The sequence below is a fragment of the Ambystoma mexicanum genome, chromosome 12 (assembly GCF_040938575.1).
Source record: "Ambystoma mexicanum isolate Mex_15411 chromosome 12, UKY_AmexF1_1, whole genome shotgun sequence".
Lineage (NCBI taxonomy): Eukaryota > Metazoa > Chordata > Amphibia > Caudata > Ambystomatidae > Ambystoma > Ambystoma mexicanum.
This window is the reverse complement of record NC_090936.1, coordinates 93,769,902-93,796,554: the sequence shown is the minus strand read 5'-3', so window position 1 is coordinate 93,796,554 and position 26,653 is coordinate 93,769,902. Positions and strand designations below refer to the sequence as shown.

The window sequence follows — 26,653 nt, the reverse complement described above, 5'->3', positions numbered from 1 at the left end:
TCATTTATGTATCAACCACTCGGGTTGAAGCCAAATAATGAATACTTAATTCCAACCTATATATTTTAAGTATACGCGTACTATGTACTTGATCGCAATTCACCTATTATAGTGAACGTGTGCGATGCTGTGCGCCCGCAAGGGTACAGCACTGCCCATTTTCCATGGTACCATCAGTGTAATACATATGGGTTAGGCATTCTATACTTTTAATAACATTAGCACCGTGCACTTTATCTGCAGTTTCCCTTATTTAAGTAAACACTTGCAAACTGCAATAAAACACCATTTTAGTATACCATATGTCAAATACTGTGCAACAAATGTCTCATAAATACTGGAGAAAATATATTGATTTATTTCATCAAATGCTTTTTGCATTTTAATTATTGTGTGTTTTTAAAAAACAACTGCACAACAGTTATCTGCATCAGCTGTGGTATGTTACAATCAATATTTATGCATCATGTGTATATTAACAAAGCCGTAATTATGATATGGACATCTGTATATACTTACTAAATATGAAGGCATTTGTGAATACTAGGAGCTATGTCCCACTGCATACTAGTGGTTTTGTTGCAAGAACAGAGATGACGGACTAACAAAGTCAAATGGTCTCTGTAAATGTCCAGTGCTATTTCGTGTGTTTTTAAACCAGAGGCAGCCTGTGTAGGGTGAAACGCGTCGTTTCGGTGTGTTTTGCTGCTGCTGCTCTCCCTGTCCACAGCTACATATCAATAAAGGACTTTTGTCTGCAGCATCAATGGCTGGGATATGGACTGAATTTCTTTTGTTAATTCAACAAACGTACTTGTCTGAGTGCCGCTACGCTTCAGACTGAGTGTATATACATAGTATCCACTATATGCATGTCAGATTATTTTTTCAGTGCAATTAATGAAATGGCTGATATTATTAGTTGCGGTTTACCCGTGTTTTTCACATTTGCAGATTTGTGGGCCCCTCACTTATTTTCACAATGTACAATATCCTTTTTTGTTCATCCATGACATGTTTTGACTCAGAGGCCTGCGGTTGCTGCTAAATTTCCTTAGGGTATATACTTTATTTATTTATATACAGGGAGGAACAATGCTCTTTTGATCACAAAAGAACGTACAACAGAAATCAGATTCGACGGCAGGCAGTGAGCCACTTGCAATGGGGTGAGTTTGGGGGACATTCTGATCATGTGGTGCAGGGGAGTAAATGTAACAGTTCCTGGGGACAAAACAGATTAGGGACAACCAACATTGGACATTTTTAAATGCAGCTAGGCGATACAGCCAGCTGATTTAGGGATGTGACATTGCTGGGTGAGGTGCTAGAGTGGAGGCAGAGGAATTGAGGGACAGAGGCAGGTTAGAGTGAAGGGGAAAAAGTTAGCTGGAAGGCAGATGAGGTAGGTTAAGAGGGTGACTCGGAGTTGAGGAGGTCGGCTTTCAGTTTTTACAAATTTTCAAAGTGCAAATTGTTAACTTCATCGGAGGGATGCACAGATCGCCCGTGAATGGGTGCATCTGGAATCACTGATCGAGTCAGTGGTAGTTATGTGTCTGAGTCCAATTGGGTATACAGTTATGCAAGCCTCTTTGTGATGCGTATATTAGGGGCAGTTTCAGGTTCCATTGCTGCCAATGAACTATAGCTTAATTTGTATTTGTATTTTGTATTTAATTTATTTATAAAGCGCACATGGCCCAAGGGCATCCAGGCGCATAATCACTGGTAGATGGACTAGACAAAGCTAGTTTTCATCTTGTGAAGACTATAATTCTCATTTTTCAGTCCACAGTGTGAAACAAAACCTCCTGTTTGAGAGTTTGTCGTCTACATAAGGTGAGTTAAGAAGAGACCAACAAGATCCCTAGTCTGCGTCGTAAGGGTCAGGGATCGTCATTGTCAATGCACAGTCTGGGGTGTCTGAAGTGAGCGAAGTAGTTGCAGGATTTACACGCACGTAACCCACCCTGAGTTTGGATCCCTGAGGTTCTACACGTGAAAGGAGAACCACAAGGACATATATAGCTGTGCAATATGAGAGGCTATAGGATTTCACACCTAATAAACCAGCAGTTGCAACAGCAGTTGTTTTCCCTTTGGCAGACATTGGAGAGAGGATCTGTGTGAATCGAGAGAAAGATCAGCGCGAATGAAAAGAAGAGTGATAACGATCAAGGGAAAGAGGGTTTGTGAAGCGAGTGGTTGCGTAAGAGAGGGTGCTGATGGTCTCAGGGTTTGGTTGATGGCCCTGAGCTTGGAATTTACATTGCCCAAATGGCTTAATGCAGATGCCAAGATGATGATTCCTTCCAGTGAGTCCATGGGGAAATACTTGAAAGAGCGTTGGGGTGTCTTGGTTGGTTTAGCCCCGGAGGGAGAGTGCTGTGTGGTGGAGCAGGAGTATGGCTGCATGGTATGTGATGACGAGTGTCCTGCATGGTGACCCAAGGGTACCCAGGTTTATGTTGTCTTCAGATTACTTGGTCCTGTTGTAATGAGGGCTTTGTGAGCTATGCACAATGTGTTATATGTGATTCTATTTCCAATGGCTACTTCTGTGAACCCGGTAGGGTTTTTTCACTTATGAAAATATCCAAGTGTGAGAGCTCCTCCAGAGAATCTAATAACTCCTATAGAGTTTACAACTTTCATTGTGACTCGGACAACATGGATGAGACCGATGACATCCCAAAGATATCTGTATAATGTTTTTACAGACATGTATAGCATGTGAAATTATCTATATTGAAATCACAACTCCACTACAAAGCATGATCTGTTTTGTCTCTTAATTCTCAGGGATCATGTCCGATCACCAATTTGGAACCCAATTCATGTGCAGTGTGGTTGCCTCGCACGTTAGCCATCTTCCAACGACAAACCTCAGTTTTGTCTGGATTGCACCACCGGCTGGAACAGGATGCGTAAATTTCATGTGAGTACAATAAGCTGTGCTGTGGGGAAAATAAATGTAAACCCTCTCCATCATTCGTCATGTGATGACACTTCACTGTCTTATGCTGAACTCCTTGAAGACCAAAGTCATCTATCGCCCAGCTTCTAACATCCTTGCTCTTCTCCTCACCCCAATTTCTTTTGCCTCTGACCTTCACACGCCCTCCCCAAATGTAAACGATCCTGGGGATCTCTTAAACAGCGACCTAAAGCTTCATCACTTCATCGCCTCTACAGCCACTGCTGCTAGGACCAATCCCCTGTACAAAGATCTGCTCCCTTCACACATAGCATTGCACAAAAACCGTTCTCTCCACTCTGGTTCTCAGTCGCTTTGACTCCTGCTCAAGATGTTTCTTCTGGGTCTCCCAGACTACCTTGGCAATATGCTACCTGCTCCCTGGATACGCTCCCCTGCTCCTCACCCAACGCTCCCCACCACCTTCATTCCAGGTGGTTGGTTATTAATGCACAACCGGTTGCTCTCCAAATTTCTTTCTACTTGTCTTCAAATCTACTCATAGGCAATGCGTCTACCTGAACACCACCTTCGAGCCAGCTGGCTATTAATGCACAACTGGTCCCTCTCCAAATTCCTTCTACTTGTCTTCATATCCACTCATAGGCGATGCGTCTACCTGAACACCACCTTCGAGCCAGCTGGCTATTAATGCACAACTGGTCCCTCTCCAAATTTCTTTCTACTTGTCTTCATATCCACTCATAGGCGATGCGTCTACCTGAACACCACCTTCGAGCCAGCTGGCTATTAATGCACAACTGGTCCCTCTCCAAATTCCTTCTACTTGTCTTCATATCCACTCCTAGGCGATGCGTCTACCTAAACACCTCCTTCAAGCCAGCTGGCTATCTATGCACAACCGCTCCTTCTACAAATTGCTTCTTTTTGTCTTCAAATCCACTCAGAGGCTTTGCTCCTCTACCAAGCCACCTCCATGCCCTGCTCCTCGCATCCTTCTTCATAGCACCATCCTTTGCCTGTCCTGTGCACTGTCTTGCTTCTGTTCCTCCCACCTCCCACACTGCGTCCTTATTCCAACTGATATGTTCTGATATTTGATACTTGTATTGCGCCCACTGCTATTGTTATGGCTTTGAAGTGCTGCAGTGGATGAATGCCCTTCTGAAGACATAGGGCCTCATTACACGGTAGGCGGTAGAGGCTTACCGGCACCGGTAAGGGCACCGGTGCCGGTAATCCCCTACCGCCCTACTACGAGGTCCCTCAGCGGGTCCTGTCCTTAACGTGTGGTCTGCCCAGGCGTTATGAACGGTTCCCGCTGAGGGACTTCAGAGCCAATAACGGTAACGCAAATTGCGGTACCGTTATTGGCTCCTTCCCCATTCCCATTGAGCCCTATGGGGGCTCAAATGGGAATGGGGAATAGTTCCTGGAATGGGGACTTACCTGACCCGCAAAGGTCAGAATAGACCGGTAAGTCCCTATTCCGGGAACCCGACTCCGAAGGCTAATAGCGCCATGGCTACCGCCTACCGTGTGATGAGGCCCATAGTCTGTGCAAACATGTAAATAAAATGAGAAATGCATGCAAACAGTAGTTACAATTCGGTGATTAGCAGCGATGACTAGGTTAAAACATTTTAAACCACGCAGCGCATATTGCTCAGGTGCAGGGAAGACTGCTATGTCAGTGACTATGTGACAGCTGGACTGAATATTTTGTGGAACTTTGCTGTATTCTCTGGTGTGCAGTGCAAGAGGTGGTTATTATAAATAGTCTATCAATCCCTAGGGCAACTGCCTGCAGTTGAGGGCTCTGCTATACTTTACAAGCAGAACAAATACACAATGACTACCATGCAGTCACATGCAAATTACATGCACAATTGTCATATAAAACACAGATACCTTCAGAGGTTATTCTCCTGCCTGAACTATCTTGTTATCGAAGTAAAAAGTATGTTATATCGTATTCATGGTGGTAATACATAGTCACTTGTAGAGCGAAATACCAACCTCATTGTCTGTGCCATCACCAGCCTCAAGGACACCCGGCCCTCTAGAGAAAAGCCACTCCCTACACCCTGACCCACCCAGCTGAGTCCCTTGACTGTCCATTTCCGTGCATGGAGGAGTCCTGAGTGCCTGATCCTCGGAAAGTGGGAATTACAACAAAGAATGATGCTCCTCTTTGGACCCTGCAATACCCCTTGCAACAACCACAAGCCCAACACTAAGCAGCACAAACACAGACAAACGCAATCAACTTGCAAACCAGGTCCGTTTTAGTTTTGCTAAATTCAAAAGCAGCGTAGAACCAAATCAGTACAATTCCTGTGGCGCTAAATTCAGGAGCAGCAGAAAACCAAATCGGTACAATTCTTGTGTGGCAGGTTCTAAGGCAGCAAAATACGAAATCTGAAAAAGTTCATGTGTTGTCAAGTTCAAAAGCAGCACAGACCGAAACAGCTCAGCCTTAGTGTGGCTAAATCTAAAAGCAGAGAAAACCCAAATCAGTACAGTTCTTGTGTGGTTACATTTACAAATACCAGAAACCCAAATCAGTACAGTTTTTGTGTGGTTACATTTACAAATACTAGAAAACCAAATCAGTACAGTTCTTGTGTGGTTACATTTACAAATACCAGAAAACCAAATCAGTACAGTTCTTGTGTGGTTACATTTACAAATACCAGAAACCCAAATCAGTACAGTTCTTGTGTGGTTACATTTACAAATACTAGAAAACCAAATCAGTACAGTTCTTGTGTGGTTACATTTACAAATACCAGAAAACCAAATCAGTACAGTTCTTGTGTGGTTACATTTACAAATACCAGAAAACCAAATCAGTACAGTTTTTGTGTGACTAAGTTGCCAAAACAGCACCAGAATTCAGCCTTTCAAATCAACTCCTAGTCGCCACCTCCTGCACCTTAAACAGCATCAACCCAACCCAACATCCCTGCTACCACTGCACTTATTAACATTTGTGTATAAATATCCCTCCCCATTGTGTGAGTGTATTTGTCATCTTGCAGCATTATTCCATTTGGATGAGGTGGAAGTGGTTGCATGCAGTCGCACCATTACGTTCTGAATGCAACGCAACTCGCCGGTCTAGTTCTGCTAATGGCGCCCGTGCTTCTATTTACTTAGTTTAGCCATTGAGCGCTGATGCGTTGCAAACCTTGGCTCTGTTCGGGTAAGACGCTAGTGTTTTGTCCTGCACTTTTTGCTTTCTTTGGATTTCTGCCATCCTGCCCTCTTCTGCCTTTTTCCTCCTGCCTTATTAGCCGCTTGAGCTGTTACTCGTATGACCTTCATTTCATCTGCTGGTATACCTGCTTCGCTCTCTCTCCTGAATCTTCCGCTCCCACTGCCTTCATCATTCTGCTTCCCCGCTCCTCTCATTCAGACCGTTGTGTGCCTATGGATCCTATTCCATCTGAATTCTTTGCTGGCCTTGCTTTCTATCACTCGAGGGTTCGCTCTACACAGGAGTGCCTTTTGAAGGACTGCAGTCAGAGCTCAGCAACAAGTGAACCTTTGGATTGCTACAGTCACCTCACTACCATATCATCCAGACCATCTGTGCCTTGGTTTTTTTCCCCTCAATGTAAGGACTTACCTTTCTGTTGCCCTGTGTCCTGCCTGAACACCTAGGCAGGCACTGTGGCTACAGGAAGCGGTCGGCCCTACCTCTTCAGTATTTCTTGTTCTTTATCTGAAAAACATATGAAAAAACTAGGTTCCCATACTCAGTCTTAACAACTAGAGGGCAAAATAACTCCATATAAAAAGACACAAGTTTGGAACTGGAATGAGTTGTTACTTGGTTACATATATATCTCTTTTCGTGGACAATATCTAAACCAGGGATGTATTTAATGAAATGTATCTTAATCAGTCCACCCAGTTCTTTAGTGCCTCATAGCATGTGTTGGCTTTTATATTTTTTAATGTGATTTATTGGTTCATGCAGTAGTAAAGAGTGTGTTGACTGATCACACCCAAGACCGTAGGAGCATTTAATTCATGGTTTTGATCTTAGAGTAGTCTCCTGAAACACACTACAATATTGTCACAGGTACCCTTATTATTGTCATTGTAATAACATGCATTTTGTATGTTGAATGTGTTCGTCTCATGTATATGTTTTTATATAATTATATATAAATAAAATAAATGGAATGTTTAAATTGAATATATTTATATCACACATTTCTGTGATAAACTGTAAGTGATCTGTAATTTAGATGTGTTTTTGTGATGTGATGAATTATCTTTACAAATTTGCAAAAAATTCTTCTTGTAGATTTAAGATAAATTGATCAATTAAATTCAATGCATCTCTATTTTAGATCTGGCCTATGAAGTGATATATGAGACTAGGTTGCATTTAATTCCAGTCCCTAACGTGTGTCTTTTTATACATCTGTGTTCTTTAACTTTCCTCTAACCTCCATCACCATCCGGTCTTGTGCCAACTATCCACTGCTTGAAAATCTTTACCGAAGCACCTGCCTTAAGGACTGCACAGTTTTTTTTGTATTATTCTTTAAGTGCTTCAGTTCAAAACATCATATCTTAAATGAATACAAAACACAAACCCAACTGACACAAGCATCCCGCATCCACAGGAGTTGGTTCCACGCAACACAGTAGGTGTGAGGCTGGGATTCACTAAAAGAAGTGCAAGCTATGTAAGAGTGACAATGTAGAGATGGCGGTTGGTCGCCACCATATTTGGTGACCAGAGACAAGTTAAGTTGGGTTGAAAGTGAACATTAGATACTCACTGATGTTCCTGATTTCTATTTGAACCTGTTGGTGGCCAGACAACATTTCAATCGCTCAAGTCATTTGCACTGAAATACATTGCATAGCCCCAGACACCAGTAAGTTTCACTCTTAGACAGTTCCGCATAAAGACACCGGGGTATCTTGCAGACTTTACCAACCCAAAGGCACTCACCCAGCAAGGACATCTTCCCCGAGCTCTCATCTGATACATGTGTAAGCATATTCTACACTTCCCCTGAGGCACACAGCCTGAAGTCAGAACACACCATCCAATGATCTACAGATTCCTGACTGTTGAGGGTGGTCACAAGATGCGATTCCTATAAAGCTACCCACACACTCCAGTATAGAGCACCTTCCCCCGCTTCCTACAATCACTTGGGCGTGGGAGAATTTTGCAAGATCCACTTGCATATGGTTCCCTCCATAACAAAGTACAGCAACCCGCCGACAACATTCTGCTAATGAACACATGACCTGCTACCACATACACACATGTGGATGCTGGAGTAGATCACAAGACTCGACACCTTATGAAGCCCCATCCGAGCAGATGACCCTGCTAATGACCTCGAGACAGATGTCAGCAGCAAAAGGCAACAGTATGGCATGACATAAATGAACAGACAAGTTACATTCAAAATCAACGCCAACTGTCCTTGAAATGTGTTCCCTTTATCTGTGTCCAAAAGTTACAGAGTAATGTTAATATGTGCCTGGGGAATGTTTCTTTTGTTCTGAAAGTTACAGGAAATCTTTTTTTCCAATGTTTATGTTTAATAATGTCTGAAATTGGCTGTGTTACCCGCATCTTGAATTTCATTTCTCGCAAATGTTGTCAACTACTTTACACTGTCGAAGCTTAAACATGACCCAACACATCTGGGGTCTTCATATTTCAAAGATGTATTGGATTGGTTGACAAAGCCACATCTAAGTGCCCACTGCCTCTATTTCCAATATTCTGAAATTTAGCTTGAAACGAAATTACACCAAAAAGTAGACATTTCCTGGTGAATTGTTACATAGCGTCTGCTTGCCTGTTAATTGTGGGGTGAACACTCTTGCTAAAAGCACTGTGTGGAGGGTATGTGTGTGGTTGTGTAGATTAGCTGGAGGAATGTTTTTTTTTCACCTACCAAAATTGAAATAAATGTTGAAAATCCAATGAACCAAATGAAGTCCATGTGTAATGACATGCTCCCACCCCTCCTTTACTGGCAGTTTGTGATTTCTTGCTGCTGCAAATCTGTGGGTCGTCAACTACAAAACTCAAGATTGGTTGCCCCCAAAGCCTCAGCTCTCATTTCCAGAATTAACTGCGACAGAAAACTTGAAGTATAAGTGGGTTAGAATACATGTCTGGGGGAACCACAACGAAATTACTTGCCCATTTTACCAATCAATGTTTAAAACATCTCTAGCTAAAAAAAATGTTTAAAGAGCTTGCCTCCTCAATCAATTCTCATCGTAACACCCCAAGATGCGTCACTTTCAGTGCGGAACCTTCCTTCTGGATTACACTTGGACACCTGGGGTGGTAGCGGTTCACGGTATAAATCAAGATAGCGTAGCATAACAAAACAATCAGCACAAGGAGCCCCATGCTAGAATAGCGCATACATATCCAGGATATCCCTTCAGTGCCTACTGTGGGATTGCAAACGCCAGGCCTGAGGCACTGCAGACTGAGCACATGTTACTCAGGGCTGCCTGCAATTTTGGTTTCAATCACACTCTTCCCTGGGTGGATGCATCACTCTGCTCACCACGAAGAGAAATTGAGACACCATCCGTCTGCACCGCACTGTCTCAGTGGCTCGGTGGCGGGCAGCGGTTTGGTTGCTGTCTGTCTTTCCTGTCGAATATATTTGACGTGAATACATAAAACAAAAAACTTAAAGTCAACTCAACACAGCAGACTGGGCCAATGTTTAGATGATAGCAAATGGAGCATAAAGGTTTGTCACGGGTTTGCCACAAGTTGTATGATCAAGCAACAGATGCACTATGACGGGGTCTGCAACCTTTGGCTCTCCAGATGTTTTGGTCTACAACTCCCATCAGAACTAGACAGCATAGTTAATGGTGGGGGATCATGGGAATTGTAGTACAACACATCTGGAGAGCCAAAGGTGGCAGACCCCTGCTAGGGCGAAAAAGAATGAGACTGTTTTGTGAACTATGTTTGCTGCATGAGATAAAGGGAAATAGGTGTACTATATTTACTATTATGTTACAGAGCAAACATAGTCAATAAAATAATCTGTTTCATTGTTTCTCTTAGTGAAAATATTTGTAGTTTATACGGACTGGGGCAAAACCTGTTGGTTCTATTTCATATTCTCTCAGCAGCAAAATCGGAGCTAAATTAATTTGCGCCATTTTATTTTGCACAGGGGCAAAGTTTTGATAATCTGGGCCTTGTAGTAAAAGTGCTCCCTACAACAGTGCGGGACCTGACTACATGTGTGGTCGCTTAGTAAATATGTTTTTCTCCCTCGCAAGCCCTTGAAGGCGAGCAGAGAGGCATTTAATCACCAAGCCAGGTGCCAGCCGGTCTCGCTGAAACTGTAGAAACAGGCCGTTAAGGCATGAATTATACTTTCCTTGCGGCCCCCACTTTCGGGGCCCTCTTAGATCAGGCTGACCCCTAGTTCACGAATAGAAACTAGAAGATGGCATGCTTTGGAATGTGTCTCTCCTACGAACACAGCTTGCTCGCTAAACAAGTGCTTTGTGTTCTTCATAACAAAGAACCATGTCTGCTTACTGCAAATTTCAACCTTTGCTAAATCAAGTAATATAGTAATATAGATTAAGAATGAAACGTGTCATAATTGTCAATTACCGAATCCTAGCTCAAGAAGATACATTATGGGCGGTTTTGATGTGTCACAAAGAGATTGTATGATTGTCTTTTCATATATATGAGACTGTTGTAAAATGTTCGCTCTCTTGCATCTCACGAGGTCTGGGTGACACACATAGCGAGACGTTAGACCCAGTCGGCCGACTGAAGGTATTTGCTTTGCAATAAACCCTAGTACTTGGAAATTGATCCTCGTGTCTGTTGTATCACTCGGTGTATGGTGATTGTAACTTGTTTCCATACGCAAGGGTCTTCAGGGCCTAGCAGGGGGAACACGTGATGAGTAATGAAGGCTGAGGGGCAGCCCATGTGAAGTTGAGTTCCAGCTTCCCCTCCCAGGCTGCGATGGAATCTGCCGCTGCCGGGGATTCCTTAGAAGGCGTGTTGGACCCATGGATGGGCCAGCCATTGGTTCATTTGATACAGAGACTGGCTACATTGAAGGGTATACGCAATAACAAGATGGCAGAAGAGGGCGGGAAGGTTGGTATGGGTGCAGGTCAGCACAAAGTACTGTTTAAGTAAGCGATGGGGACTGCGCAACCCTAGCCCATTTCCGCCCTTACCCAGAATGACCCCCCCATGCCAACAGCAGCCTCATGAGCAAGTTCGATTCTCAGACGCAGGTGATAGTCCTTTACCATTTAAAATAAATCCATCTTAACTTTGGCATCTGCCTGGCCGCTCCTCCCTGCAGAAGTCTGTTCTCTATTTTGTTTACTCCACTGTAATCCACATTGAAAACTGAAGAGGAGCATCTTCCAGATAACGAAGGTCGGTTTTCTTTTTCTTTTCTTTAAGAAAAGCATTTAGCACCCCTGTCTTAGGATGTAGGGTACTGACGTTGATAAGACAGGCCAGAGCAGGCCAACCCAAGCGCTAACAGTGCCATGGGGCCTTAATTAAGTTCCCTCGCTATGCTTGTGCTGTTAACTCAGAAGGTGGGCCGTTATCACCAGAATCAGCCCATTCTAGAGGGTATTATTTCCTCAAAGCTTATTGTGAGACACAACTACTTGTTGTACTCATGACATGGTTCACAGTTTGGAATATCACCATGTATTGCACAGTTGCTCACCTTTAGGCATGTGTTGAAACATGTGCCTTGAAGGTAACTCCGTGAGTTAATTGCTTGCCTCAGACTTGGGATCACCCTGCAGTTTGCATGTTCAAATCCTGCCAGGGCCAACCCACCACGTGATCATTCCAAAGTTGATCCGCTGAGCACTTTAAAAGGGGGGATAATGACAGCTGTTGTTACAGCGCTCATAAGTGGCCGGATTCCAGCATTCTAGAAAACCAGTCTTTATTGCAGATGCCGAAGTCGTGGATATTGTGAAGAAGTCCCCCGCCTAACTCCGGGGACGTCTCACGGGGAGACCAAGGGCCCTGGGTGCCTTCCCGAGATAGTGGACGAGGGACCCCTGGTTGGGATAGGGAGGATCCCTTGGTCACCCACACTTAGTCTCTGCACCAAGGCCAAGGGCCGTCACATGGGGCCATGTACACAGAGCAACAAAATCTCCAATAATAATGTAATGTAACGCAAAAGTTGGAAACACATGCATGTCCCAACTGCAGAGAAACAAACCCTGCTTTTAAAAGCCTCATTCACAAATCTCTCCCCAACTTCGATGGTTCCACTCACACCTAGGAAATGGCCTGCTGCTAGAACAGAGGGCTCTAATGTGTATCTTCTAATGCTCTGGCAGAGAATGAAAGCTCGCTTCTAGCAAGACCTAAAATGGCTGAGGAATGCACCCTATCCTTGACCAGTACCGTAGTTTCTGCTTCTTTAATCATTGTTCATCTAGATTTCAATTTTAAGAAAAGAACATATTTTGTGTGCGTTATCGGGACTGCCACCTGACAGTTATTTCCAAAGTTTGCCATTAACAGTTCTTGTTGCTGAAGCAATAGCTTTGGAAAGTTTTGGTGAAGACGGACTAAGAGGAGTTAAAGCGCTTCAAATCGCAGAAAGCTGTTCAATTCTTAAATCCAGAGTCACTTTACACTACAGTTAATATGCAGGGATGGAAGTGTGATATAAATCATTGCTAAGCCATACCACTAGGGCTTGTCCTTTTTACAGAGCGTACCTTTAGTTCAAAGGCTCATGAAGCGCGTCCTGGGCACCTTTTCTTTGGAATCGCCTCAGGCCGGACATTCAAGCACTGCCAGTTTCCCAAGTCACAGCGTGACAGTCACCCACACAGCCAGTGCGTCCGTGACTGCAGGTCTTAAGGTGCTCAGGTTGCATGCACATTTCTTTTATCAGTGGCAGAGCCTTTCATATGCAGGATGGAGCATTTCCAACTCAAAGAGCTCACAAAGAACCAGTCACTTTGCAAATCTCTGCTAGTTAAAGTGAGCAACACAAAGCGCCCATTTAAAGATGTGTTCATATCCATGATGTCTACTATCTTGATGTGCAAAACAATAAAGTTGCTTTAAGTCACTAAATAAATCCTTTCAACATCATGAATAACATGCTGGAAGTTTCTGACAAGTATCTGCATATCTATCTTTGATTATTACACAACTTCTTGTATTACAGGTCTTAAATCACTGAAAGAAAGTACAGTGGGGTTAACTAGATTTGTCAGGTTGCCATCCTCTTGCATTCTGGGACTTATAGTTCACCATTCAGGGTGTGAAAATTAAAGGCACAATAATATTCTTTTGGCTTAACATGTTGCTGTAAGGATTGGCATGCTGGCATGTGGCTTTATTGTGCAATTTGTTTTTTGTAAGTAAACTCTATAAGACATTATTACTGTAGACCTTGAAATCCAAAGTTTGTGATCCTGGTCACCCCACCCCACTCAACACCTGCACCCTGCCTTCCCGGCAATCCTGCTCCCTACGTTTTGGATGCAGCCAGAGTACTACTCTGTCCTTTTCCCCCCTTACTCCCCAGCTAACATGTAAGGCCAGGTGGTGTGAGGTGGAGGGTGAGCAGCGGAGACATGCTATAGAGGAACTGCATGTCTGAACACGTGCAGTGTGCTGCACAGTCCGGGACAGAAAGTGACCAGAGAGTGGGGAAAAATACAACCGTGGATCTATTTTAGGAAGGGATAATCATACCCTCCATACGTGCTCCGAAGAAACGTCCCTGCCAGGCTCACCGCAGGCGGCTTCTTCCCACTGGGGCCTCTTCTGGACGTGGATGCTCTCCAGCTGGCATGACCGCCCGGAGCATCCCGCACTGCCAATGGCCGGTCTGCAGCATCTGCTCGATGCAGAGTTCTTTCTCCGGGGAAGAAGTCCCCCAAGAGCGACTCCATCTTTCCTTTCTTGTAAGGCTCCTGCCCACTGGAGCAGTGTTGGAGCTGTATTTCATATACATTGTTGTTTAGGTTTTAAGAGGATGTTTTTATTGTCTTATCGATAACGGACACTATTCAGTGGTAATGGAGAGCGGATACTCCCTTTTCGTGCCTCCAATCTTTATAACATAGACTTAGCATTGGTGCCGTTTAATTTTGCACAGCGCTTTCACATGGGAAATAATGTCACTGTTGCAAAAATGCACATTTTGCAATCCCTTTTTGCAGAGAGACCCGTTTTCTCTTGCTTGAAGTTAACAGAATGCAAGCTGTTATCTGTTGCAGAAAGGGGTAAAAGTCACAGGTCACGCCAGGGCTGTATTATGTGACTTTGGCATTAGGTCAGAAATGGAGCAAATCTGTTTCCCGCCATTTTACGGCTTATATACTATGGGATGCTGTGGACAGGGAAACATTCCCCAGGCACATATTTACACCATCATCCCCCATCCCTCGAAACCACCAAGTTAAACTGGGCCAAGGTCACAAGAAGGAACACATTGACTAAGGAGGAATGTTAGCCCCACCTTTAACCTTATGAGAAGAGGAACACAGTGTGGGCGCTTTGCTCCTTGACAAAAAGCAACAACAGGGCAGCGTCAGTTGTCCTTCTTCCCCCTGCGTTTACCTTGGTGCAAAACCTCCTTTAATATGTGTCCAGGATGAGTTTGAAGCTACCCCTGTTTCCTCTAGCCCCTATCATGCAAGAAGCACACATGATGCAACATGCTTCTTTTCTTTTTTGCCCCATTGAAAAACTCCACACAAACATGTTGGGCATTCATTTCCCCCTCTGCCCCCGTAACTTCAAAGGGTTCCATGTAATAAAGTCACCATATTAAAAAAATGCCGATTTTCTTTTTTTTAATTTTTTTTTATTTTACTTTTTCCACATATATTTGCGGGTGGAGATCCCCTGCAGTCCCCCCAACACTCCCCATAACATAAATACTTACCATTACCCACTCCTTAAATATGTGTGAAATAAATGCATTTAAAAAAGAAAATAAATCAGCATTTTTTCTGCAGGATAACCTCCGCGAGCCATGGGGCAGCAGAGTAACTTTACTGAAAATGGTGTGGGGACATGACCTCTAAATGAAAAGGACCCCAGGCAAATGAGTGGGACAAAAGTTGGGCGGCGGGCAGACACCCCTGTCTGCCCCTAACATTATGGCCGTGGGGCAGATACTCGTTTGTAAATTGCCCCCCTTTGACTTTCACACTAAATAGTGCAAGGCCACAGAGAGAAGGTAGGCGCCGCTGGCACTGAGCGCGGGGCAATTCGGGGGGATGTTTGCTCCTTGCTGCTCGGCACATACTTATTTGCCTTTCCGATCTGCCTCCCCCTTGCTTGGGTTCATGCTGTACTGACGTGTAATACACACACAGTTGCGCCACCCGACAATCTTCCCTGTGTCAAACCCATGCGTGGTGCGTTCGTCCCAGGGACGGATAGCTTAAGACAAGTTCTTTAACAAGTATGCGCGTTTGAGATGAGTTGCGGTGTGGAGAAAATCGAAACTGGAATCCATTCCTGCCACCAAGATTCAGCCTTGGTTCAATGAGTGGGATTCTGTTGAAGCTTTGTGACGTGAATTTGCCAGCTGAAACACCTCTGTGGCCCTTGCCATCTTTTTAGTTTGGGCTATTGGGTGGCGCTTGTGCCACCTATCAGCCGAAACAATTGCATTAGAGAACAGATAGGGAGAAATGGCATGCAAGGAGGGACACAAAGCTTGTAGGTGTTTGGTTATTTTGCCACCCACTGACTGCCCATGGCCATGCTAATCCCTTTGACCAACCCCCCCCACCCAAATTTTTCCCCTCCCCGTCCAAAACACCTCTTCAAGGGAACTCTTTGAGCTCGCTTTAATCAGTCTTACCATCAGACTTTGCTCTCGAAGTTCCTGCCAGTGTTTTTTCAAAGAATTTTTCTGAGAGTTAAGGACTTAATTCGAGCGGTAAAGGCACTATCGTCTGTTGTAATAAAAATGTCTTAACCAGGTTTACCTTCAGCTAATGGATAAGCACTATGCACGCCCTCACTGAAACAAGCTTTGGCAACCCGAGAAATGTGACCTGGACATCCCACAAGGCAACAAGCAAAATATAGGGATACAGTAGTTTGGGCAGAATGGACCGGCATTCTAGAGCAGACTGGATGTGATCTTAATGAATTAAACATCCTAACTAAGATTTAGGAACGTACTCTTTTTAGGAAAGCACTCGGGGCATGTTCACTGACTAAGGACCACATCAAATTGTTCGAGCCAGTTGGCTCTGTCATGCCACATGCAACCTGCCTTAGAGGGTACCATCTGTATCGGAGCAGGCAGCTTCTCGTAATAAGGATCTCCTGAATGGCAACCCGCGGTGATACCAGGGGTCAAGTCCTAAAATTTCAAGTAGGGGAGACTCATCAACAGATGCAATGGGATGTGAAGTCGCCAGAAATTAGCATATCAAGGTGAAGTATGCACCCAAATTGCAAAGGACGAATGCCGTTTGCCTTTTATGAAATTAACACCCACACAAAACCAAGAGAGGATATTTTCTTCTAATAGTGTTTTTGAAAACGTTAAAAGGTGTGCATGTTTTAAACTCCAAGAACCAATACAAATGTTTTCCCTGGGTCTTGCAGTACCAAAATGGCACATTTCACCTTTAGTTTATTTTTCTTCAGGTTTTAGTGCAGTAAAGTGTCCGTCCTGCAAATCTGACAACTCTGGTTTGATCCCTGAGGTTGGTTTTAATTCATAAATTCAAAGAGGACATTTAGTGTTTCTCATTTTAGCTGGGGGGAGTGAGTCCACCCTCTGAATAAAGTGGGTGGACTCTGTCCACCTGTGTGTACCCTCGACTTGAGCCCTGGGTGATACCAGTGTCCAGCTGCGACCAACCTGCAAGCCGGCTCATGGACCAATGTCAGCCACGGAGACGCCTGAACTGGAGCGAAAGAATCTTTATCCGACTTCCCCAATAGCACTTCCAGGTTTGCCAAAGTGGGAACAGAGCGGCTCATGAGCCACCTAGATAAGGGTGGGATTGTACATACTTTCCACTATTACTAGCGCAATTAGCACTGGGGCAGAAATTGCTCAAGTGCAACACATATATTCATTCAATGCATTTGTCACCAGGGAAAGTTTGCTGAAGTCCTCCCTAGTCCTTACCCTAGTGCATCATTGAATTGACATATCTCTGCACTGAAGCAATGTTTGCTCGACTGCCAACTGTGCTTGCACCGATGCAAAGTGTCTGTAATGCTGCCCCTGGGTTGTACATCGATACCTTATTTTTGAGCACATACGCTCCAAAACAAGCATTGTCAAAGCCAACAGTTTGGGCTATTGTTGCAAAACCTGGAAAATGGAGTGATTACCCAGCATATCTAACCGCTCAAGCCAAAACTGTTGGCTTTGTCAGTGCTTGTTTTTGACAGGACGTCTTTGCATGGAAGAGATATTCATTAAGTGGTCGAAGGGACACTTGGTTAAGACATATTTGTTAGACCATTAGCCATTTACAGCTGCAATTAGCCCCTCCACTCTCAGCAGACCGCTGAGAGAAAACACTGGCAGACCTAATGTTGATGTTAATGCTTGATAGAGCAATCTGAAAGATCTCTGAGGATTGGTTTTGGGCAGGGAGGAGCAGGTAGTGGGTCGGGAATGGCTATGAGCATTATCATGGCCATGGACAGTCAATGGGTAAATAACCAAACAACACCCACAAGCAGAGTTTCCCTCCTCACAAGCCATCTGCCTCCTACAATATCTTTGGCTTGCAAGTGGCCCTTAAGCGCAGCCTAATAGCCCAAAGTAAATATAAATAGACATGGGCCCTTGTTATGAGTTTGCTAGAATCCGACCGTTTCTGCCACTTGGTCTGCTGGAATTACCAGAAGTTTCCAAGTGGCAGAAACTCAGTAAAATCGCCATTCAAATGGATTATGTCCTCCCAAGTATTCCTCATCTTAGATATTCGTATCATCAGCTTTGCTGCTTCGGAAAAAATAATTCCACACCAGAGGGTGCTGTGCTCGATGTCATTACGTCGATGTCCCTCAAGGGCTGCCTTAGAGTGTCGACTTCATCCACAGTAGAAATGTCTCGAGACGCGCCCGTTGGCTTCAGTTCCATTTTTCCGAAAGCTTTCGCTTCGTGTATGAAAACTGCGCTTCAGTCCTTCGATATGTCTTCCTCATGTAACCCTTCTACCCCTAAAACTGGCTTTAAAAAGTGCCAGAATTGCGGGAAGAAAATGTCTATAACTGACACTCATCGAGTTTGCCTCTGGTGTTTGGGTCCGGACCATTGAGTTGACGAATGCGGTTCCTGTCAAGCTATGACGAATAAAGCTCTCAAGGAACAACGAGGTAAATTGGCAGTGGGGGAGGAATCTTCAAAGGCCTTTTTCGAAGAAAAATAAAGACTCACCGGAGTCTAGGGAAAAGTCCCGACGTAAATCAAAGAAATCTAGGTCGAGGAGTCGGTCAAGAAAATCTTTGTCTTCTTCGAAGAAGGCGAAGAAGAGGCGTCACCGATCTCACTCTTCTTCCTCTTCGTCGTCTTCTGATACAGGGGTTATCACCTGGCCACCAAATATGATTCCCCTAGAAAATGGGAGGCTTTTAAATCCTCGATTGTGCGAATCTTCGAGAATGCGGCCCAGACCCCCTCGAAGAAATTGCATGAAGACCATTCCCCGGCTCATTCTAAAGAAGACAGAGGAAGGTCAGAGACTACAAACTCTAAATCCAGTGAGAAATCATTGAGGGTGTTGTCGAGAGAAACCTCTCCGGCACCTCATAAAAAGAGCAAGACAGGCCTATCGGTGCATAAACCGAAGGCAACACCAGACAAAATGGCGTCATGTCCCAAACCGTCATCGAAGCCTGTGTCGAAGGTCTCCTTGAAGCCTCTGTCGAAGACTTACTCGACGCCAGTGTCGCAGGTAGCGTTGACACCTTCCTTAACGGCGCTTACATCTTTAATGTTCAACTTTTGCACACCAAACTGTGTCATACATGAAGTGCCTGTTCCATTTTATGTTATAACTTCTTAACCAGAATAAATTTGATTTTATCTTATATTTTGTGCCCCACCAGTGTGATCTAATGTTATCTCACTAGGCTCTAGATACATGTCAATCCCTGCTTAGCGCTTGAAGGTAGAGGTAGCTCTGACTCACTTCCTTGTTCTTAATGTTACACCCTCACGAGTCAGGCCCCCCGTTACCAAAAAAGAGGGTACCATAGCCTTTTTGGTTTTTGACTCCATCCTTTTGTGGCACACCTATGGTGCTTTCTTTCCTATTACATTTAGCCAATCGAGGCCTCCAGATCGGTACAATAAAAGGATACCTAGCTGCGCTTTCTATTTTTAAGCGCTACTCAGAAGAGGTGTCCTACTTTAAAATTCCATTGATTGTGCAATAAAGGGTCTCACTAATGTGTACCCCAGTCCCATTTCAAGTCCCTGTTTGGGATCTAAATTTAGTATTAAAATTCCTTACATGCATTCCTTTCGAGCATTTGCATTATTATCTGCTAAGGCTTCTCACTTTGAAGACAGTCCTACTAGTGGCTATTACATCCGCCTGCAGGGTTAGTGAGTTACAGGCTCTCTTGTAAGCCTACTCACACCATCTTCCATAAAGATAAAAAGTTATATTTAAAGTCAAACCTTAATTTCTACCAAAAATAGTCTCTGACTTTCACTTGTCTCACAAGATCACATTGCCATCTTTCTATCCTCCCCTCATGCAAGTAAGGAGGAAGAAAGACTCCACCGCTGGACCCAAAAAGGGCTCTCAGCTTTTATATTTCTAGACTGGCAAGATTTTGGAAAAGTGACCAACTTTTCATTGTATAGAATTGCCACAAATTGGGCCTGGCAGTAACGAAACAAACCTTATCCAGATGGATAATGTTTGCAATTGGAGAGTCTTACAACCTGGCAGGTAAAGAACCTCCAGATGGGCTAAGGGTTCATTCCACTAGAGGCATGGCGACTTCGACGGCTCTTCAGAGGGGTGTCCCGGGGCAAGATATTTGTGCAGCGGCCACATGGTCGTCAATGCACATTTTTGTGAAACACTATTGTTTAGATTACACTTCCACCCAAGGGAGCCTTTTTGCTAAGGCCGTTCTGCATACGGTCCATGAGTAAAATTAATTGGTACTCCCTCCTCCAAATTTTCTCTGCTTTGTGAGTCTATCTAAGATGAGGAATACGTGGGAGGACACAATCCTTTTGAAGAACGAGTTAATCACCAACTGTAATGTTCTTTCGATTGGCTGTTCCCCACACGTATTCCTCATCGACCATCCCAACCTACCCCGCCATACAATTTATGTATTTTACACTCAATGGGCCTCATTACGAGGTGGGCGCAAAGGCATACCGAGCACCATTAAGGACATTGGTGCCGGTAATCCCTTTGCGCCCTATTCCGAGGTCCCTTAGCGGGCCCCTTCCTTAACGCCTGCTTTTACCAGGCGTTATGGACGGGCCCTGTTAAGGGACTTCAGAGCTAATAACGTTAACGCAATTTGAGGTACCGTTATTAGCGCCTTCCCCTTCCCATTGAGCACTGTGGGGGCTGGAATGGGCAATGGCTTTATCAATGGGGAAAGGTCGGAATAGACTGGTAAGTCCCCATTGAACGAGGGCAGACTCGGTACCGGTATTGGAGGTAGTCATGGCGCTAGTAGCGCTATGACTACCTCCGACCTCGTAATGAGGCCCAATGTTCCTTGAGAGCTTACGGTTCAAGGGTACGCCTTATCAACTCATCAATGGAGATCAAAAAACAGAACTGAAGCCAACGGGTGCGGCCCGAGCCATTTATACTGCGGATAACGTCGACACTCTACGACAGCCCTCGAGGGACATCAACGTCACGACATCGAGCCCAGTGCCCTCTGGTGTGGAATTTTTTTTTTTTCGAAGCAGCAAAGCTGATGATACGAATATCTAAGATCAGGAATATGTGGGAGGAACATCCAATCGAAAGAACTTTACAGTTGGTGAGTAACTTGTTGTTCTATCATGGGAATCCATGGGGGGTTTACCTGCATTACCGGCAGTGTTTTGCTGGTAGGGTGGCAGGTATACCTCCAGCTCTTAGCTGAAGGTAAATCCTCCACCCTACTGGTACACTTTATTACCAGCACTTTATTTCCAGACCGGCCAACTTATAATGAGGTTGAATTAATTCCTCTTATTGCCTGGGAGTTCTTATTGCATTGATGTCCTATTGGTGTAATCAACCCTACCTTGAACGGACTTCTGCAGGGATGTTGCACTCCTCTCTCATGGTGGTGCTTCTTCAGCGATGCCGGCAACATGACTGGTCTCTGACCGGGACTTGGCGGAAACGTTGTACAGCGTTCCTTTTTGCAAAGCCAAACCGTTTGCCTTTTCCCACGCTTCTTCTAACTAGTGTAGGGAATTCCGTTTGAACTTGTAATTTCTATTCCATTTATTAGTATCTCAATTATATCTCAATTATATATTTTTAAGTTAATGCTTGTGATTTAGAAAAGCCTGGTTTGATTGTACAGTGTACAAACTAGGGTGAACACAAACCTTTCCACTGTCTATATGGATGTATTCCTGTTTGAATTCAAGATTCAGACATTGGCAGATCCTAATGCCATTTATAGAATTGTTTTGCCAGCACGTAGCCATTCTCTTAAAGGTCGGAAGCACATTGAGAGCTGGCCTTTCTTATACTTAGTTTATGTTTCGAGAAGAAAACATTCTGTAATTCCAACAGCCTACTTGGTAAGAAGTGCTTTGTGTTCATATTTCTCATGATAGATACTGTGGGGGTAATTGTGCAAGTCCTGAGCACAAATATAAGGTTTAGAAGCAAGATGTTTGACATGTACACCTTCCATTTCCACTCCAGGGTGTTTCACAGCCATTTGGAAGCAGAGAAGGTGCATGAAATGGAATTAACATTCCGTTCTTCCACCACGTTTCCATGCAATCAGCCTTCAATTTCATGCAGGTGTAAAAGGAATGGATTCACGTGTAATCAGTCTAGTTTTAGAGCCTTCCAACAGCAGACTGATACTCCTATGTCCCGTCCCCTTTCCTCCATACTAAATGGGCGACCCTCGCTAGGGACGAGAATGGAACCTTTTTACCTACAAAAAGAGCATTTCCCCTTTTAAAGTTAAAGAGTGCAGGGTGCATGCGCGCTCTTCAGATCCCACCCTCCGGTGCCTCACCTCAATCCTCTTTTCCACGTCGATGAGAGCAGATCTATTGTCACGGTGCTAGTGGTTACGTTTGTGCTTGTAATTCCACACGCCGTAGCTTTCCCCAAGGTGTTTGCTTGTCTTTTTTGATTTCTTAACCGGGCTCTGTTGCCTCGCCTCCCCCGGAGTATGTCGGTTCAGGCTAAATTCAGCAGGTGTCCTTCTAGCAATGGGTTGTTTCCCGGCCTCAGATTGCCCCCACACACTCTACCTGCTGTGCCTCGGGCTTTGATCATCGCACGGAAGGCTGTGCCACGTGTGACTGACTCCTTGACATGCGTTCTTAAAAATCAGTAGGCCAGGTGGAGAGAGCTTTTTTTCGAGGTCTCCGCCGGAGCATTTGATGGAATTTGTTTACCGGAAGACACAACCCAACAAGGTAAGTACAATAATTTCTAAGGCACCCCGCAAGAGGGATTCCTTTCCCAGGAAAATAACTAGTGAGAGGGATCGTACTGATCCTAAGAACAGTCAAGGTCCCAAGGCTCTCCTAGCTACTGGCCCACAGGCTGAGCGGTCGTCAGACCCTCCCAGGTACGCCACTGAGGGGCTGCAAGGCTCCAAGACCGAGGTTGCTCCAGAGGGGCATTTCTCTACCGCTGGGCCCTGTCCCGAGGGGGCTCCTGTACGAAAAAGCACTTCCGGGCGCAAGCCCCAGGGTGGCAAGCCTACTGGACGTAGACCCGAGGTGACCCTTAACTACGGAGCAAGCCCTCAAGGGAAGAACAATGCCTAATCACGCGGGCTCAGCACCAGACAACATTTTTTGCGCATTGCAGTCAGCGAAGGGGTACGCAAAATGGCATCAGGAGACAATACAGCGCTCACCCAAGAGGGAGCATGTGGCCCACAGGCAGAGGGCAGCCAATACCAACACCCTTGAGGACAAGAATGGACGTTACCCCTAGGGTTGAATGGCTGTCTATGCACACCCCACTAACGACATGTTGCACAGCATACCCGGTGCCCTCCATGTCGGTGAGATACACGGAGGCGAGTTACACACAGTCCAGGCAGGGGACTAATAGGCCCCCTACGGCCACATTTACACCTACCGCAGCCAGCCAGGCCTCCTGGGCGTGTGAAGAGAGGTTCTTTGAGAAGTGTATGACCCTTATGAGGTCCCAGCAAATGTCAGGAATACTAAAGAACCTGATCAAGGAGGTGCTACCTCAGGCGCCAATACAACCTCCGGCACCAGCGCCACCTCCACTACCCACACAAATAGCAGTGCAGTCACAACCCCCCCACAGAACCCCCAGTTCAGTTGACAATGGGGGCTCCTCTCCCAGTACCACCCATGGGGCAACTCAATCAGGTGGTAGGATCCGATGGGGCTCAGCCAGGAGCAGCAGATCCATCAGCAATCCCGGGAGATATCCAGGAACAGCAGGACACAGGTGACAAGGAGGTGACAGAGACATCATCCTCCTCAAGGCCTTCCGCGATTCAATATCGTGCTTGGCAGAGTTTTTTTATGGGGGTGCCCCCTCCTCAGCACGAGAAGACAGAAACAGGGGTGCTGGCAGAGGTGCTGACTTTGCGGATGGCTAGCAAGTCGGGGATCCCACTTCAAGGATGCAGAAGCTCTGGTAAAAAAAGGCTGGACTAAGCCGCACACCACACAGCCAGTTAACAAATGGCCCAATGTCAAATATAGGCAAGGGGAGGGGAAAACCATTCTTTTATCTGTGCACCTGTAGCCACACTCGCCAGTCATAGTTGCCCCTTCTATGTAATCAAATATGCAGTCTTTCCCTGAGTCTGGGTCATCCACACCTTAATTCATCTTAAGTGAGGACAGAACCCTCGAGGCCTTTGAAAAAAAGGTATACCTTAATTTTGGGCTACAATTGCGGCACGCCAATGCCGACGCCATACTAGAGGCGGCCATTCAAAAACTTTGAGGGAGATAGCAATCTTCCTTTCAGATCTGCCAGTGCATAGACCGGCTTAATTTAAGGCTGGACTGGCTGAGACAAAGGTCATTGCCCAGGACTTAATGGAATCCACGGTTTCTTATATAGACAAAGTTGGGCAGGGTATTTGCTTGTGACTGACATGCGGTGCACAGCCTGGATGCGTGCCACTAGATTTAATACGGAAGTCCGAGATCGTATTCTGGACCTACCTTTCAACGGTGTGGACTTGTTTCACCCGTCCACAGATGCGGAGCTCACCTAGAAGAAGGCGAGCTCCCAAACAGCCAGGTCCCTAGCAATCTTAACGAAACCGGCTGGAAAAAGCTTTACCCAGACACAGGGCAGAGCAGAGCTTAGACCGAGATCTTTCGGCGGATTCAGGGGTTTTCAAGGTAGACAGTCACGACAACCAGATAGGTCGCCCAGGCGCAAGCAACAGCACTCTACACCAAAGGGGGTTTTTCAGACCCCCTCCCAAACCCCAGCCTCAGATGCCAAAAAACAATGAGGGGGGCTTCCGGGTCCACAATTATCCAGTGTGGGGCAGGCGTGCACTTCAGTCTGTACTGACGTCAACTTTTTTCAGTCTTCTCTCAGTAACCTCTGCGAGTGTTCGCCTCCCAGTTCCTGCAAATCCTCCTGCCCCCCCCCAACTACTTCAGATAGGGTCACCAGCACTTTTGGCAGTGATAGCATCTCTGGTGCACAGCAATGCAGTGCAGGAGGTGCCTCCCTCGCAGAGAGGCTCAGGCTTCTATTCGAGGTTCTTTGCCATACAGAAAAACAACCGGAAAGGCTTGAGAGTGGTGCTCTATCTTTTCTACCTCAACCTTTACCTAGCCCTCCAGAAATTCAAGATGGTAATGCCAGCCCATATAGAGGAGGAACTGTGTGGGCAAAATTGTATGTGCTCCCTGGACTTAAAGGATGCGTACCTACATGTCCCTATCTGACAACCATACAGGCGGTTCCTGAGATTTACAGTGAAGGGAATGCACTTCCAATACAAGGTGCTACCATTTGGGTTCAACTCAGCACCTCGAGCTATTATGAGGTTAATGAATGCAGTGGCTGTGGTTCTCAGAGCCAAAGACCATCACGTCTGCCCATACCTGGATGACTGTTTCGTCCGAGCCACGTCGCCAGTGGTGGCCCAACAGACTATGCAGTATCTCGTGGACATATTGTCCGATTTGGGGGTTTTAATCGACCAGCACAAATCAGAGCTCACGCCTTTCCAGTCGTTGTTATTCTTGGGAATCATAAGGGACACTGAGAAGCAGAAGATATTCCCAACTCTGGACAGAATCAGGGCTGTGCTAGCGGTAACAAGCCATTTCATCAGCAGGACAAAGACCTCTGCCTGGTGGTATCAACACCTGTTGGGGATTATGGCTGTCATGACCTACAGAACGCGCCCCTTTTGGACTTCCTGGTCCTTGTCTCAACGGGGCTTGGACTCCCTGGTACTCCCAACATGGCCGTCCAGCGTGAAACACCTTCCTTGCACTACACGTTGGACGTAGCGTGTTCTATTAATAGACCACACCCCCCGCGGCTCCGCGCGTCTCAATGCTTTTGTAAAGTAGCGACCAGACATGTGCTCCGTAGCTCGCGGTATTGCTTCCCTGATTCTGTTCCTACTAACTCCATTCCTAGTCCCTCTCCTTTGTTTCTTACTTCCTGGACTTGTGTGCTGAGTAGTGCACTTTCTTTATTTCCCGGATTCCTGGATCGTTGCATCCAGGAACTTTGAACGCACGCTGGAGTCGGAAGAGACTCGTGCAGCCTTATTCAAGACCCGATCCGTCCGCAAGAAGGCAAGAAGGCATCGACCAAGAAATCCAGCAAAGATCGGACTCAGGTGAGAAGGGGGGAACTCCTTGACAATGGCTGCATGTATACTGGCAGTCCCCTACGCCAGATTGAGAATGAGATCCAGATGCATTTAGCACACGCTTGGAATCAGGAGACAGGCTCTCAGTCTAGCAGAGACTTGTAATGAGGCCCAATGTAATGTTTGCCTTGTGTTTTTACAAGCCTATCTCTTGCCTGCCATGACTGCACCCATGACATGGCTTACTCAGAACGGGGACCTGCCTGCAAAAGCAGTGTTGAGTTTACAGTGCAAGTGCATCGCAGCCACTGCGCCCCGTGGCATACTTAAGATGAGGGCATTCACCCAACACTTCAATAGTGGCTTGGGGTTCTGCCTTCCGCCAGGTACTCAGGATAGTTCAGGGGCAACGTGCTCGCCTTGAAAGCAAGACGACACAGAACAACACAGGTTCGTTCCCCGGGTCCGCCCTTAGAAACCTCTGGGTATTAAGCGCTTTATAAATAACCTATCATATCATACTCATGATAAGCAGGGCTCCGGCAAAACATGTCTTGCTACCCTGTCCTCAGATACTCACAACCCCACTACAATCAACATGCTGCTTTCAGAAGACTGCAGCACTGCTGAGTCTTCTGAAAGCCGCCTGCTCAATAAAGCGC

The 26,653-nt window shown here is 45.6% G+C and overlaps 1 protein-coding gene across 2 annotated transcripts in view; it reads left to right on the top strand.

Annotated features, from left to right (window-relative positions):
* The window catches only part of RELN (reelin), a 2,335,047-nt gene that overhangs the window by 330,177 nt on the left and 1,978,217 nt on the right, over positions 1-26,653 (top strand). For both annotated transcript variants that reach the window (XM_069628072.1, XM_069628071.1), the window contains exon 3: positions 2,806-2,941. In XM_069628072.1, coding sequence (XP_069484173.1) covers positions 2,806-2,941 — 136 coding nt within the window. The remainder of the gene's footprint in view (positions 1-2,805; positions 2,942-26,653) is intronic.